The sequence below is a fragment of the Gymnoscopelus braueri genome, assembly GCF_963280865.1.
Source record: "Gymnoscopelus braueri genome assembly, chromosome: 17".
Classification (NCBI taxonomy): domain Eukaryota; kingdom Metazoa; phylum Chordata; class Actinopteri; order Myctophiformes; family Myctophidae; genus Gymnoscopelus; species Gymnoscopelus braueri.
This window is the reverse complement of record NC_137617.1, coordinates 46,988,829-47,003,939: the sequence shown is the minus strand read 5'-3', so window position 1 is coordinate 47,003,939 and position 15,111 is coordinate 46,988,829. Positions and strand designations below refer to the sequence as shown.

General features: G+C 42.2%; 1 protein-coding gene across 1 annotated transcript in view; it reads right to left on the bottom strand.

Annotated features, from left to right (window-relative positions):
* LOC308104229 (5-hydroxytryptamine receptor 3A-like) overlaps positions 1–14,271 on the bottom strand; it is a 39,815-nt gene extending 25,544 nt beyond the window's left edge. The window contains exons 1-5 of the mRNA XM_080454595.1: positions 14,133–14,271; positions 13,370–13,414; positions 10,369–10,478; positions 9,852–10,018; positions 9,285–9,442 (exon numbers count right to left, since the gene is read on the bottom strand). Of these exons, the coding sequence (XP_080310721.1) occupies positions 9,285–9,442; positions 9,852–10,018; positions 10,369–10,478; positions 13,370–13,414; positions 14,133–14,237 (585 nt within the window). The 5' untranslated portion in view covers positions 14,238–14,271. The remainder of the gene's footprint in view (positions 1–9,284; positions 9,443–9,851; positions 10,019–10,368; positions 10,479–13,369; positions 13,415–14,132) is intronic.
* Between the last annotated feature and the right edge of the window lie 840 nt (positions 14,272–15,111).

Below are 15,111 nucleotides of genomic sequence, written 5' to 3'. Positions count from 1 at the left end.
TTGCTGTATACAGCTTGGATGGTTCCCCGCTTTCCCCTCCTGAGGTGCCGTATGGTCGTCCAGAACAACTTTGGTGCCGCCCGAAAGTCCTTCTCCATGGATTCCCCGAACTCCTCCCACACCCGCTGCTTAGCCTCCGTCACAGCTGTGGCTGCCGCCCTTCGGGCCTGTCGGTACCTTGCAACTGCCTCTGGAGTCCCCTGGGATATCATACCCCGATAGGCCTCCTTCTTCAGTCGGACGGCTTCCCTGACCACCGCTGTCCACCAGGGTGTTCGAGGGTTACCGCCCCTTGAGGCACCTAAGACCTTCTGACCACAGCTCACAGCCGCAGCTTTAGCAATAGAGGCTTTGAACATTGCCCATTCCTGTTCAATGCCCCCAACCTCCACAGGGATGCCAGAGAAGTCCCGCCGGAGGTGGGAGTTAAATTCCTTCCGAACAGAGGTCTCCTCCAAACGTTCCCAGTTCACCCGCACTACACGCTTGGGTTTGCCAGGTCTGTCCAGAGGCTTCCCCCGCCATCTGAACCAACTCACCACCAGATGGTGATCAGTTGACAGTTCCGCCCCTCTCTTCACCCGAGTGTCCAGAACATGCGGCCTCAGATCAGCTGATACGATTACAAAATCGATCATTGATCTTTGGCCTAGGGTACTCTGGTACCAAGTACACTTATGAGCATCCTTATGTTTGAACATGGTGTTTGTTATTGTCAGTCCATGACTAGCACAGAAATCCAATAACAAGCCACCACTCAGGTTCAGATCAGGGAGACCGTTCCTCCCAATCACGCCAGTCCAAGTATCCCCGTCATTGCCCACGTGTGCGTTGAAGTCCCCCAGCAAGACTATGGAATCCCCCACCGGAGCCCCATGCAGGACCCCATGCAGGGTATCCAAAAAGGCCGAATACTCTGAACTCTTGTTTGGCGCGTACGCACAGACAACAGTCAGAGTTTTCCCCCCATCAACCCTTAGGCGGAGGGAGGCGACTCTCTTGTCCACCGGGGTGAACCCCAACGTGATGGCACTCAGCCGGGGGCTTGTGAGTATCCCCACACCCGCCTGAGACCTCACACCCTGAGCAACTCCAGAATAAAACAAGGTCCACCCCTTGTCCAGGAGTTTGGTTCCAGAGTCCTTGCTATGTGTGGAGGCAAGCCCCACCAGGTCTAACCGGTAGCGCTCTGCCTCCCGCACCAGCTCAGGCTCCTTCCCCACCAGCGTAGTTACGTTCCACGTCCCAAAAGTCAGCCTCTGCTGCCCCTGATTGGTCCGTCTGGAACCTCTGCTGTCACTGCCACCCATCTGACAGTGCACCCGACCCCACTGGTTCCGATCGCGGGTGGTGGGCCCACGTGGCGGCGAAGATCTGCCCACGTTCCTTCTTCGGGCTGTGCCCGGCCGGGCTCCGTGGTTAGCCCGGCCACCAGGCGCTCGCTGACGAGCCCTTCCTCCGGGCCTGGCTCCAGAGGAGGGCCCCGGGCTTCCTCCGGGCCGGGTCGCATCACTTCGTCTTGAATTGTCCATGAAGTGTTTGGTGAACCATTCTTAGTCTGGCCCCTCCCCCGAGACCACTTTGCCATGGGAGACCCTACCAGGAGCACTAGGCTCCCGACAACACAGCTCCCAGGTTCATTGGGGCACACAAACCTCTCCACCACGGTAAGGTGATGATTCATTGGAGAGCAATAAACAATTTGTGTGCGTATTCCCACCTCATCGATGGTGATATCAGGTTTCCACAGCCATCCACTGGGTACAGAAACACACTGAATTCCACAGAATTCAGAGGGATCCCAGGATATGAACTCATTTGTCCAATTCTGCAGTAGAAGAACAAATCATATTGATAGCTCGTAGACATCATTACTTTGTTCTTTACTTAGTAAACTGGACCTGAGTTGGCTCTGTACCTGGACCACATTTTTTTCCGTTGACACCAAAAATAGTGCATTACAAGCCCACAACGGGTCGCAGGAGAGAAATGCATGTACCAGAAAATGTCATGTATATATTCTTAGCATTTCAGTGATTTTAGGTACTCACCTCCTTTATTGAAAACACGCCCTTCTAATGGAGGAGATCGTGCTTTTTCAGCTTTTTTTTACACTTTCACAAAAAATAAATGAAAAACAGAGAGGTTGATTTATGATACTGTCACTAATTCTGTTCACTAGCAATAAACCGGCACAAAATACATTATGTACATTTAATTTAGACTTTAATTTGCTTTCAATGTCCAGTGTCCCTCTTTGACATAACCTTGTCCACAGACAAGGAGATGGTTTGGCCCAATTTGGCCCCAATCAGTGGTTGCAGGTGTGCCTCCTGGCAAACCTATAAAATGTCCTGAACCCAATTTTGACTCTTTTAGTTTCCAGAGCAGAGCCACGGTGAGAGATATGACTGTGATTTGTTTGTTATGGTTTTCTTGAATAAATAACTTTAAAGGTTGTAGTTTGTTGTTTCTGTTTGTGTCCATAGTACCTAGCAAGTGTGCATTCTTGACAGTGAGGCACGTGCTGTACATCACAGAACATTGACAGTGACCAGAGGTCACTGTGGAAATGTTTATTTTATGTTTATTTATTTGACATGGATTTCACAATCACATTGGACAAACCAGATGCATTGTTCAAAGTGTATAGCACGAGTGCTAGTTTTCAACACCTGTGTGACATTCAAATAATGATTGTTGTGGTGCTCTGATGCAGAAACTACCACACTGTGTGTATGTGTGTGTGTGTGCATGTTTGCATGTGCGTGTGTGCGTATTCCCACCTCATCGATGGTGATATCAGGTTTCCACAGCCATCCACTGGGTACAGAAACACACTGAATTCCACAGAATTCAGAGGGATCCCAGGATATGAACTCATTTGTCCAATTCTGCAGTAGAAGAACAAATCATATTGATAGCTCGTAGACATCATTACTTTGTTCTTTACTTAGTAAACTGGACCTGAGTTGGCTCTGTACCTGGACCACATTTTTTTCCGTTGACACCAAAAATAGTGCATTACAAGCCCACAACGGGTCGCAGGAGAGAAATGCATGTACCAGAAAATGTCATGTATATATTCTTAGCATTTCAGTGATTTTAGGTACTCACCTCCTGCAGTTGGATCCAGGTCATTGGGTGGGGTCTGGGTTGTACTTGATTGCATGGGTGTCATGGGTGCTGCGGTTAATGAATCTGCTGAACCTGGCATCAGGGACATTTAGTTTAGTATGGATAGCTGGCTACTATTGTCTAAAAGAGCTAAACATAAATACTCAGAATATGGTGGAATGCTTGATTTAAGTATATTTCACAGTTTCAAGACACACACACACACACACACACACACACACACACACACACACACACACACACACACACACACACACACACACACACACACACAGATATCCAGCTGTCATCTAAATACATAAACCCTATACAGTATATTGACTGGAGTCCCCCAGGGATCTATACTAGACCCCTATACTCCTCCCTGCACTAAATATTTTTCACCAAATGTTCACCCCAGAATAGGAACCAGTGTTCATGGGGTTAAACAGCTGAACAAAATTCAATGTATTAAGAAAATGTTTCCCTCTGAACAAACCACATCACTGCAAGCACTTTCTTATTGTAGCAATACAGTACATATCCAATAAAAACCTGAACAGCAAACGAAAAGCTTCATATCTACGTGCCGAATGAAATCTTTCTTTCCTCTGTCTTCACTGACATATACAGATTATTAACAGACAATACAAAAATGATTGATTTTACAAAGTTAGACTGAGCATTAAACTATGTTTGGGAAATTGTTTTAGCATTTTAAACTAAACACAGAACACAAGTCATGAATAGGTCTTACCTGTGAAGATGAGCAGGAACATGAAATGAACAAGCATTGTAACGAGTGTGTGTGTGTGTGTGTGTGTGTTTCTACTGTAAGCTGCATGTAACTGTTACTGCGTTTATAGACAGCCAGGTCCCGGCTCTGATTTCCAGTAGAGGTGGGGCAGAATAAATGACATGTCATAATCATTTCAATAATGGACGTCATATGAAAACAGGTCACTTCCTGACGTCATTACGGTCACTCTCATTAGATTTACATGATTTGGTACAAGTGCAAGATTGCACTGTTGGCCAGAAAATGAGCTATTAAACTCCCTTAATGCAGACATCCTAACATGTTTAATGCAGAAATTGCTTAATCAAAGCATAACAATATTTAAAGGAGAATTCCGGACAAATTAAGTGTTATCTTTGATGTCTCGTCACTCACCTACCGACGTAAAAAGTGGCGTTCTTTTTTTCCATAGATTCCCCTGTCGTCATTTTTTAAACCCCCTCCGTTGTCATAATGGGAGCGCGTGGGTCAGGGAAATTCGTCTATTATAACCGATGCAAAGTTATTTTTTTCTCTACTACTATTCATTGTAGAGTCTCATGATAGTCAAACATGCGCTGAAACTTCCTGCGAGGCTACCGTTAATGGCGAACGATTTAACACTGGTTGCTCCCATTATGACAACGGAGGGGGTTTAAAAAATGACGACAGGGGAATCTATGGAAAAAAAGAACGCCACTTTTTACGTCGGTAGGTGAGTAACGAGACATCAAAGATAACACTTAATTTGTCCGGAATTCTCCTTTAACTAAAACATAGTTTTTGGGCACAGGGCTCCATGAAACGCAGCAATAGTGGAAAAAAGAATAACATCTCCAGCTATTTATTTTGTACGGAATGAATATAACAGAATTGCCCACAAACAGATGCTTAATGTTGCTTAATGAGGTAAAAATGAGGTAAAACAACAACAACACGTACACAAAAAAACCTGAAGATTAAACTGTATAGTTGATACTGACCATGATACTGACATGATACTTACTGACCATGATACTGGTATCATACTGACCATTCTGTAAAGATGTTGTGAAATTATCAATATCTATGCCTATTTGATGATATTTGGTGATATTGTCAATATCTATGTTTTGCAAACTGTTAATAAAACAAAAAATACATTTCTATTATACCATGGCAATCTATCCTCAATAGACAATAATCACAAACAACACTATGAATTGTGAAATCACACAAGCACCATATACGAAGGCTAAATACAAGACTCAATTGTAGAAACCAGGCAGAAGGCTAAATAATATGCAACAAAAAGTCGGTTACAAGTGTGCACGGGTTAGTGAAAATGTCTGACTAGTGACACTACCACACTACACAACACTACACTACATTATAGAATATAGAATAGACTGCAATAGTCTAAACCAGACTACACTACACTAACACACTAACCATAACGTAGAGAAAGTGAATGTATGAGCATTCTAGGATCCGACAGCATTCATTTTTTACCAGTCCTTCCCTATGACTGGAGCTACCAGCAGATGGCACTAAAATAAGACCACTGGTTGCATGCTGCACAGTACTGCTTTATCTGTGTTCAACATTCAACAGAAAAGCAACAATAGCTGCAGCATTTTGTCTTGTTTTAGTATTATTCAGGCCTCCATTCATTAAAGATGATGGCCAGGAACACGATGACTGTTGTTACATAGGCAATGAAGAAAGCTTTGTTGATTCTTGTGGCCATTCTGGTCCAGTAACCAGGCCTGCCTCCATCTTCCTTGCTCTTAAAGAACAAAACCAGGTTCTTCTCCAGATCTCTCAACTCATCCAGGATCACCTGGAGTCCACGAGATTCCCCTTTGAGACTATTGTCCTGAAACACACATTAGATTGATATTAGTATGTATAAGTGGATGATGACTTGTCTAAGAGTGGTATATTTGACAATTGCTTTTTGGGCCAAACATTTTGGGTCTAAAATTATTTGTCCAAAGGTTATTCTTTTCTTCTACATTCATACACTACACACATGGTGACATCATGCCAACCTCTTCCGCTGCACTCAGAGGCTGATGCGTTGTGTCTCTATCATCATCATTATCAACCCCATCATCATCAGGGACTTTATAAAAGCATGGAGGACACCACTTGCATCTCTTCTCTGAAATGACACACACAGTATGATTGATGATTATACCACATTATGATTTATATAATTCAGAATATTCACGGCTGAGAATTTAGAACACGATTGAATTAAGAAATAAAAAAATGGACAAGACATTATGCTTCAACACAAATTGAGCCTGTAAAAATATTGTCTCTGGTCTGGTGTAATAACATATCGCCTTTCAACATTCTCTCAAAGAAAAAAAAGCTTACGTTTGTATCTCTTTTGCTACAATGTGTTTTATCACTCTCGTTCTTTACTCTTCTTGGTGCCCATTCACACGCAACTTTCCTTGTCACAGAAATTCCTCAAATGTAATCAAGGAATTTTGATTTCAGCCCATGCCTCTCTCCAGTCTCTGCATTTTCTTGCTCTAATGGACCCTTCGCTAAACCCCACCCCAAAAGCGATTGTCCAATGCCAGCTTAGCAACCGTTGTTAGCCTGGCATAGGTCTGGCAAACTTTCGTCACCTGCCATAGCTGTCAATGTTATGTCGCCCGCACACACACAATCATTTGCAACATAATAGCAAGAATAGGAATACCACGATAACGCAATGGTGACTATGAACCACGTACCCAAACCCGTTTGAAGCTGCTTTTCCCAAGCTGAAATCTGCACTTAAACTACAAGGCTGAATGGCTGTGTTGTTGAACACATATACAGCTTCTTCAGGAAAGTTACACGATACGACTCACTCGCCCAGGTGGTGTCAATAATAGGCTACTAATCACTGTAATCGTAACAAAATTCAGAATCACAGCGCTGCCTGTTTCGGATTCCGCACGTTAAAGTATATTAATTCATTTGTTCGTCTATTTATTAACTGCTCCTGCCTCCTGGCAGTCTTACCCTGCGGTACATAAACTCCTGTTACAGTCATGGATCAACTTTAACCTGGTGTTTGCACTTTCTCCATTTACGGTCTGTACATCTATATAAACGTTCAGATTTCAAATATAAAGTGCTTACCCCATGGCCACGGATGTTGAAATTATGCACGGGACTCTCAAAAGTACCCGTATATTCTGTATTGTTCAATAAAAAGCATTTTAATCCGATCAGTGGCCATTTTCTCATAATGTATCAGAGTGCAATACACCTACAAACCGATAGGGTCGCTCAGTTGAAAGTGCATGGAGAAATGGCCACCGATCAGATTAAAATGCTTTTTATTGAACAATACGGATGATACGGGTACTTCTGAGAGCCCGTACATAAATGTAACATCCGTGGCCATGGGATAAGCACTTTATATTTGAAATATGAACGTTTATGTAGATGTAGGGCCATAAATGGAGAAAGTGCAAACACCAGGTTGAAGTTCATCCATGACGGTCGTGACAGTCGACCGTCATGTATCCATGGCTATTACTCCCTCTAACATTTCCCATGTTTTTAGTTTATTGAAATAATGTCATGCACATTTGTCCAGTGCATAGCCTACTGCAGGCCTTGTTGACTAGATTTAGAAGAGATTTTGAAGCTCTTGCTCCTGAAATGATCGATTATTTTTAAGGTGAAAAGCCATCATTTAACATGAAAGTCAATGGGTGAGAAGCAAAGTTTGCCAGGCGCTGCCAGGCCTGGGTGTGACTAACTTCGCACCACCAGTCACAGAGTGGAGTGGGTGGGGCTTAGCGAAGGGTCCATTGAGACTTCCCTAGAGAGCATTGCTAATCAATGTGCTAAAGGTTTATCTTCCGTGTTCTGTGTGTGTAATCTTTCTCATCTTTCACTTTCCACATGATTTGAATTCCATGCCACCTCAATTACACAACCAGACCCTCTTTCCATCATTGTGCTCTATCCATGCAGGTTCACTTGGAGACTTCCTTGAAGAGCTGGACAAACTTATCAGCTCATTCCCGGAAAATGCACCTCTCTCATTTTGACATCGACCTACCCGCAGACGAGCATCTTCATAATACGTCTCTGTCTTTATTCAATCTCTAAATCAAAATCAGGACCGCAGATTCACTCTAGACTTTTTTTGCCACAGTCTAAAAAGTATATTTTTCAAACTCTACCATGCTCCCCTTTCTTGCATCCCTTTTGTCTTCTATTGTGATAGATGTACAGTATGTTTGTTACTTGTTCATATACTGTATTTTACATTATTTAGATAGACATACATACTGTATTCTTTGCATCACCACAAATGTTAAAAGCGTTATTAACATTGTTTGTTGATTAGGGTTCATGTCATTTACTTTGATCGTGCACTTTGTTGCATTACTTTGGATAAGAGCCTCTGCTAAATGCCTACATTATAATTGTGATTGTCTCACCTCTGTCACAGCTGTAGCCTTTGGTCTCGTCCTCCTTCAGGTTGTGGTCTTTGTCTGTCTCTGTCTTCTGGGGGACAGAGTCTTTTTCCAACAGATACGTCACCAGAATAGCCTCCAACAGACTTAGCAGCATCAGAGCAAAACTCCCAATGCAGTAGGTTGCTATGAGCAGGACATCATTAGAAATAGCCTACATTGTCATCTGTACTCATACTGTGTATATGATTCTATGAATGATACAAATGTAGATAAAACAAATGATCAATATGTATCCCTTTTAGGGCTGGCCCCAAACATCCAAGGGTTTGTTATGTTGACGTTCAGATCTCAATCAATTAATCACTTACAGTATTATCTTATCTTACATTTAGAATCTGCAAGGCGTCCAGTGTTTATCCGTTCGCCTCCTCACGGCACACCAGTAGTTTGATTGTCTCCAAACTTTGTAAACATTTAAGACATGGGTTGGGACATTCAATAGGAGAGCTTTCATGCTTTCAAGTATTTTATTTAATTTATGATTAAAAGTCAGATCGGTTTTGAATAAATATATAAATATATATATATATATATATAATATATATAAATATATTCAGGGCCAGCCCTAATCCCAAGAGCATTAGCCTACCTATGATTGGCATTCTGTTGGACGTGGCGGGCAGGATGTCGTTGAGAAGTAGTTGTAAAACTGTGACGGCCAGCAGCACGGTGATCTTAAAGCCCAGCTTCGTACCGCTGTCCGAGATCAGGAAAGACGCCATGTCTAGACACAAGAAGAACAAGACGGGCAACAGGAAGTTGACAATGTAGAGGATGGCCTTCCTCTTCATTGTGATCTAGGAGGAGATGTTAGAAGGTCAGCCTAGAGGCAGTTCAGGTTTGAAAAATGCAACTGTAGCAGTTTGCTAGAAAACATCGTAGCGTTTATGAACAATACCTACAGTGTAAACAATCCTATGCTGGGGTTTGTAGGTGGTCCCGTTGAGTTTGATGTATGTAAAGTTGTCAAACTCCCACTCATGCTTGCCCCACATCACCATCGTGGTTAGAAATCTGGTGAATTCTTTGTCAAAGGCTGCTTTGAGCTCTAGTTCTTCAGCTGGTAAAGGAAGGAACAGAAGAAAACACGGAGGTAATCCAGACTCCAGGCAGACAAATGAAATGAATGAGAATGAACATGAAGTTACATGATTTTACCACCCACCCGTTCACACACATGCATGCACAAACTCATTTAAACACAAACAGTATGCATATATATATGTTTTTGTGTACGGAAGCATGTATGTGTATGCATGTACTGTATGTATGTAGGGTGTTAATCTTATTCTTATTTCTCTTTTTCATTTTTTTCTCCCATGTGTCACTGTCGGGTAGGGGTGGGAGAGTGTGTTTCTTTCCCCCTGAAGTACGGCATACCCTGTAAACTGCTGTCGGTATGAACAATACAAAACTATAATACCAAAATAAATACAAAATAAATAAACACAAACAGTTGAGTCACTCACTGAAGTATATCAATGAGGCAAACGTGAGGTTGCAGGACTGAGTGTCGAAGGGGAACTTGTAGACGTTCATTCTACAGCTGCTGACGACCACGTCATCGTTCTTAACAAAGACTGTCCCATCATATTTAATGTGGACATAAGGGCTGACAGCAGCCCCACCCTCTAACCTGGAAGACAGACAGACAGACAGACAGACAGACAGACAGACAGATTTGTATAGAACATTTCACATTTGTTGTGTAACACATATAACATTATGTACTAATCCATACCCAGGATGCTGTGCACCCAAACTACTGTATGTGAAGGCATGAGACTTGGGACCACAACTGGTGATCCATAGCTTGTGTCAAAAATGCGTAAATCAGTTTTGAGATATACCTACCCACTGAGGAGAAAAATGCATAATAGCACTCACGTAATACATCTGTGTCAACGTGTGTGTGTGTGTGTGTGTGTGCGCGTGTGCATGCATGTGCATGTGTGCGTGTGCGTGTGTATGTGTGCGTATTCCCACCTCTCATCGATGTTGATATCAGGTTTCCACAGCCATCCACTGGGTACAGAAACACGCTGAATTCCACAGAACTCAGAGGGATCCCAGGATATGAACTCATTTTTCCATTTCTGCAGTAGAAGAACAAATCATATTGATAGCTCGTAGACATCATTACTTTATGTTCTTTTCGTCGACCACTCAGTCCTTCTATACTTAGAATCCGGGAGCAGTATGGGTTAGCGAGGCCTTTAGGAGGGCCATTCAAGCAAGCCGCAAGTGGAGCCTGCAGTTAGCCTCGCGTGGCCAGACAATATCACACGACACACTGCGTGGATATTAGTCTGGTCCCTATCAACGATAGATTTTTTTCCAAGGGGCGGTTACAAAAAGATCCAAACGGACTCTATTGGTTAGACCTAAACCAATCAGAGCAGTGCTTCCTTGTTCACGAACCAATCAGAGTAGTGCTTCCTTGTACGTCATTGCTCCAAATAAGGTGATAAGCCCGCCCACATTTGGATACTGGGCCCTGGTTGGTTCCGCACAACTGCGGAGGGAGAGAAATGGAATCTCTATGGAGGGGGGCCAGACCTAATCTGCCGAGGGCTAAAGTGCGATGCAATTTTGCAAAGGCAGATTCGTCTGGAACCAGGCTAGCCTGCAGTACCACCACGGCCCAAGAAACCATCACGCAGGAGTGGAAATGTTTGGAGAAGGAACTGTTTGGAGCGGGGGGAGTCTGGTGCAACGCTCAGGTCCTGGACCTGGTGAGACGAAGGAGGACCCCGGCCAGGAGGCCATCCACAGAGCCTCTCCTCTCCCCCAGCCCCGGCAGAGTAGTTCCGGAGAAGCGGACTGAGTGGCCCTGTCTTTCCCTAAGAGGACTGACTGTGGGTAGCTACTGGGACGTAAGTCAGAGCTTGATCAACCCTGGCTGGGTCACCTGGGTGAGGCTGTATGTTGTTGCGAGACCCGAAACACCCGATGACCCCAGGCTACAACACTGATGATACGTCCCAGGTGCATCCATGTGATGTTTTCTTCAAAGTAAACTGGACCCGAGTTGGCTCTGTACTTGGACCACATTTTCTTCCATCTACACCAAATCTCTTAGCCAAAAACTGTGCATTACAAGCCCACAACGGGTCGCAGGAGAGATTAAATGCATGTGCCAGAAAATGTAACATATATATTCTTTGCATTGCAGTGATTTCAGGTAGAATATACTGCCCTGTTGACGTTGTTGTAAATGTAAAACATGTGGCAAGTTAAATGATGCCACAGGTTCTATTTGACAGATCCAAGGAATGTAACACTTAACTAAAAGAGGGAGATGTAATGGCATTTAGGTGCCACAAGGTGGCTCTGTGGACTGTGTTTCTTTTTTGGGAGGTGGAGAATAGATGTGAGAGTAGCAGAATGGCTTGTGAGAGTTAGAGATTGTTCAACATTCCTGACGTTGCTGTTGAGTTGTAACAGAGCATCAAGACAGCATATTTACATTTACACTGAAAATGTCACACGCGCAACGCACATGCACACGCACACGCACACGCACACGCACATTGACACAGGTTGACACAGATGTATTATGTGAGTGCTATTATGCATTTTTCTCCTCAGTGGGTAGGTATATCTTAAAACTGATGTTTGTTTGCATTTTTGACACAAGCTATGGATCTGTAGCGCCAGTTGTGGTCCCAAGTCTCATGTCTTCACATACAGTAGTTTGGGTGCACAGCATCCTGTGTGTGTGTGTGTGTGTGTGTGTGTGTGTGTGTGTGTGTGTGTGTGTGTGTGTGTGTGTGTGTGTGTGTGTGTGTGTGTGTGTGTGTGTCTGTGTGTGTGTGTGTGTGTGCGTGTGTGCGTGCGTGCGTGCGTGCGTGCGTGCGTGTCTGTCTGTCTGTCTGTCTGTCTGTCATCAAGACAGCATATTTACATTTACACTGAAAATGTCATTTGCTTTCAGAGAGTCCGAGGGTTCCCAATGCAAAAACAATAGAGGAGGGATACAACTGTATACCTAATGCAAAAATAGTTTTATGGCCTTCAAACAGGTACAGTATGTTACCTTTTTGTTTAGACAAATTGACAAATAATTGGCTTAAAATCTTAACTTTTCCCCAGTTAGAAATGGTAAGTGTGTGAAATCATGTCAAATATATAAATATAATACTGGTATATCATGACCCTTCCCTATATATTTGACATGATTTCACATCATTGCTGCCTGAGGAAGAGTTACTCGAAACACATTGCTGAGTCTGTAAGATTTACCTTCTGACCTCCTTCTGTTTTTCATACTGTATACTGGATTTCTACCCCTCTAACCATCAGTATATTATTACAAGTAAGACGCGCGAACGCGGTAAGCGAACGCCAAAAAAATAATAATAATGAAAAGAAATCATTTTAAAAAAAGTAACCAATAAAAAAATATATAAAAAATAGAAAAAAATTCTGCGTTAAAAGGAGCATCTTAGAAAAATACAAATTCACCAAAAAAAAACTTTGAATGTTTTTGAACAATTCAACAAAGTGTTTGAAGTGCCTGTTTCACCCACTTCCGGGGGGCGGAGCCAAAATCCGAGCCCGAAGTATTTGTTCGTAGACCCCCACTTAGGGGGGGTAGAAAAAGTTTCGGAGCGAATCGGGCACTTTTCATTTAACATGGGGTTTCAATGGGGAGTTTTTAGGAGCCTTCTCCGGGGCGTGGCTTCCGGGGGAAGGGGCGGGCTTAAACGCAACCTTGACAGGTGTGTTCAGTTTTCAAAGACCTTTCATTTGATGTATGGTACGTCTAAATTGGACATTTACTTATCTCAGAGGAGCTGCACACAGGCAGTGCACACAGGCAGTGCACACGGAGACACAGAGACACAGAGACACAACCCAAGCAGGGTTACATAGTAAGCTCCACTTGGTCGGAGGCGCCTCCTCCCGCGTTCGCAAATATGACATTGTTGAGCAAAAGTTGTGAAAATACATCCAACACCAACGATACGTATTCAGAACTCACCATTTCAATCCACAGGTATGACATGAATTTCTGGTCTTTCTCAACCTATGAATAAGAATACATAGAGGACAATTTTCCAGCCAACAATCACAACTGATGAAAATACACACACACACACACACACACAGATATAAGCAGATGCAAACAAAAATGCACGCTATACGGAAAAGGCAACACATGTGCATGCTGTACATACAATAAGTACACAGTACAGCGGACCTCATGCAAACAAATAAATATATATCATGGCTCCCTGGTTAACCCCTTTAACTGTAGTGTTCCAATTTGGGGCATGCCATTATAGGCAAACATTCTTAAATATAGAAAAAATAGCATATGCAAGCTCAAAACATGTCAGATCAGCTGTTTTCACTGACATATGATGAAGTATAAAATATCATCAGAGGGGTTATGAAAGTAACCTCAGGGCTTAATTTGTTAATTTTGACTAAAGCGACTTTGAGTACTTAGAAAAGCACTATATAATAATAATACATTTCAGGTATTATTATTATTATTATCATTACTAGCCCATACCCGGTCGACCCAAGACACCAACCAAGACGGACAGACAGAGGTTACTCCAATTATATAGTAGGATTATCAATTCAACAGTCACATAAGGGCATCAAGCTGTCCTCTATTTACACTTTAATAAGTGCAGCATTTACTCTCTCTGCCATCACTTAATTTGTTCTGTCTTCATTGTCCCGTGTCAATTGGGAAGAATTAGAAATGCCTTGAAAACACAACGTTCACTTACCACGTCTAAAATGGCGTTGAGCGCCACATCCAGCCACACCACGGTGGGTTTGGTGTGGTCTAGAACGGGTCGTGTTGCCATGTACATTCTGTTGCCTTCTTTCATGTTCAGGTGTATTAAAATGTCAAGGTAACTACACACCTGTTTGATACCTGGAACACAAGAGTGAACACAACTATGAATGGATAAAAAAAATCAAATATGTACCACATACAAAATATCCATTAGCTGTGGTCATTGAGAGGCCCGATAGAGCATAGCAGTGGCAGCCATTTTGTGGTTCCACATATAGAAAGCCCATTCATTCAGCCCATAGAGGTTTCCGAAAAATATGTTTTTATATACATTATTTTAAGCCTGGAACCAAGCCATCTAGGCTCCTGGTGAATCATGACCATAAAACATTTGATTCTGTGTAAACACATATTTGAAAACCGCAAAAAAAAAAAGGGTAGTTATTAAATATAGTATAGAATATAATATAACATTAAAATCCTTAATATTTGAATTGACTCATTCAACACTATTGTGCTCACCTGTTCTCTGGAATCCAGTCTGATTGGCTCCGGTCAGCAGACTTCCTTTTTTCACCTCGTCCGGGTCATTTATACGTTCCACGATCCAGTCCTTTGGAGATTTTATCCTGTCCTCTGCAGCTATTATATACGTTATTCTTAACCCTAAAGATAACATTATATATATTTATATATATATTTATATATATATGTATATATTCATACATACATACATACATACATACATACATACATACATACATACATACATACATACATACATACATACATACATACATACATACATACATATATATAATATATATATATATATATATATATATATATATATATATATATATATATATATATATATATATATATATATATATATATATATATATATATATATATATATATATATATATATATATATGGAGCCAAAACTGGAACCGCTTCAAGAA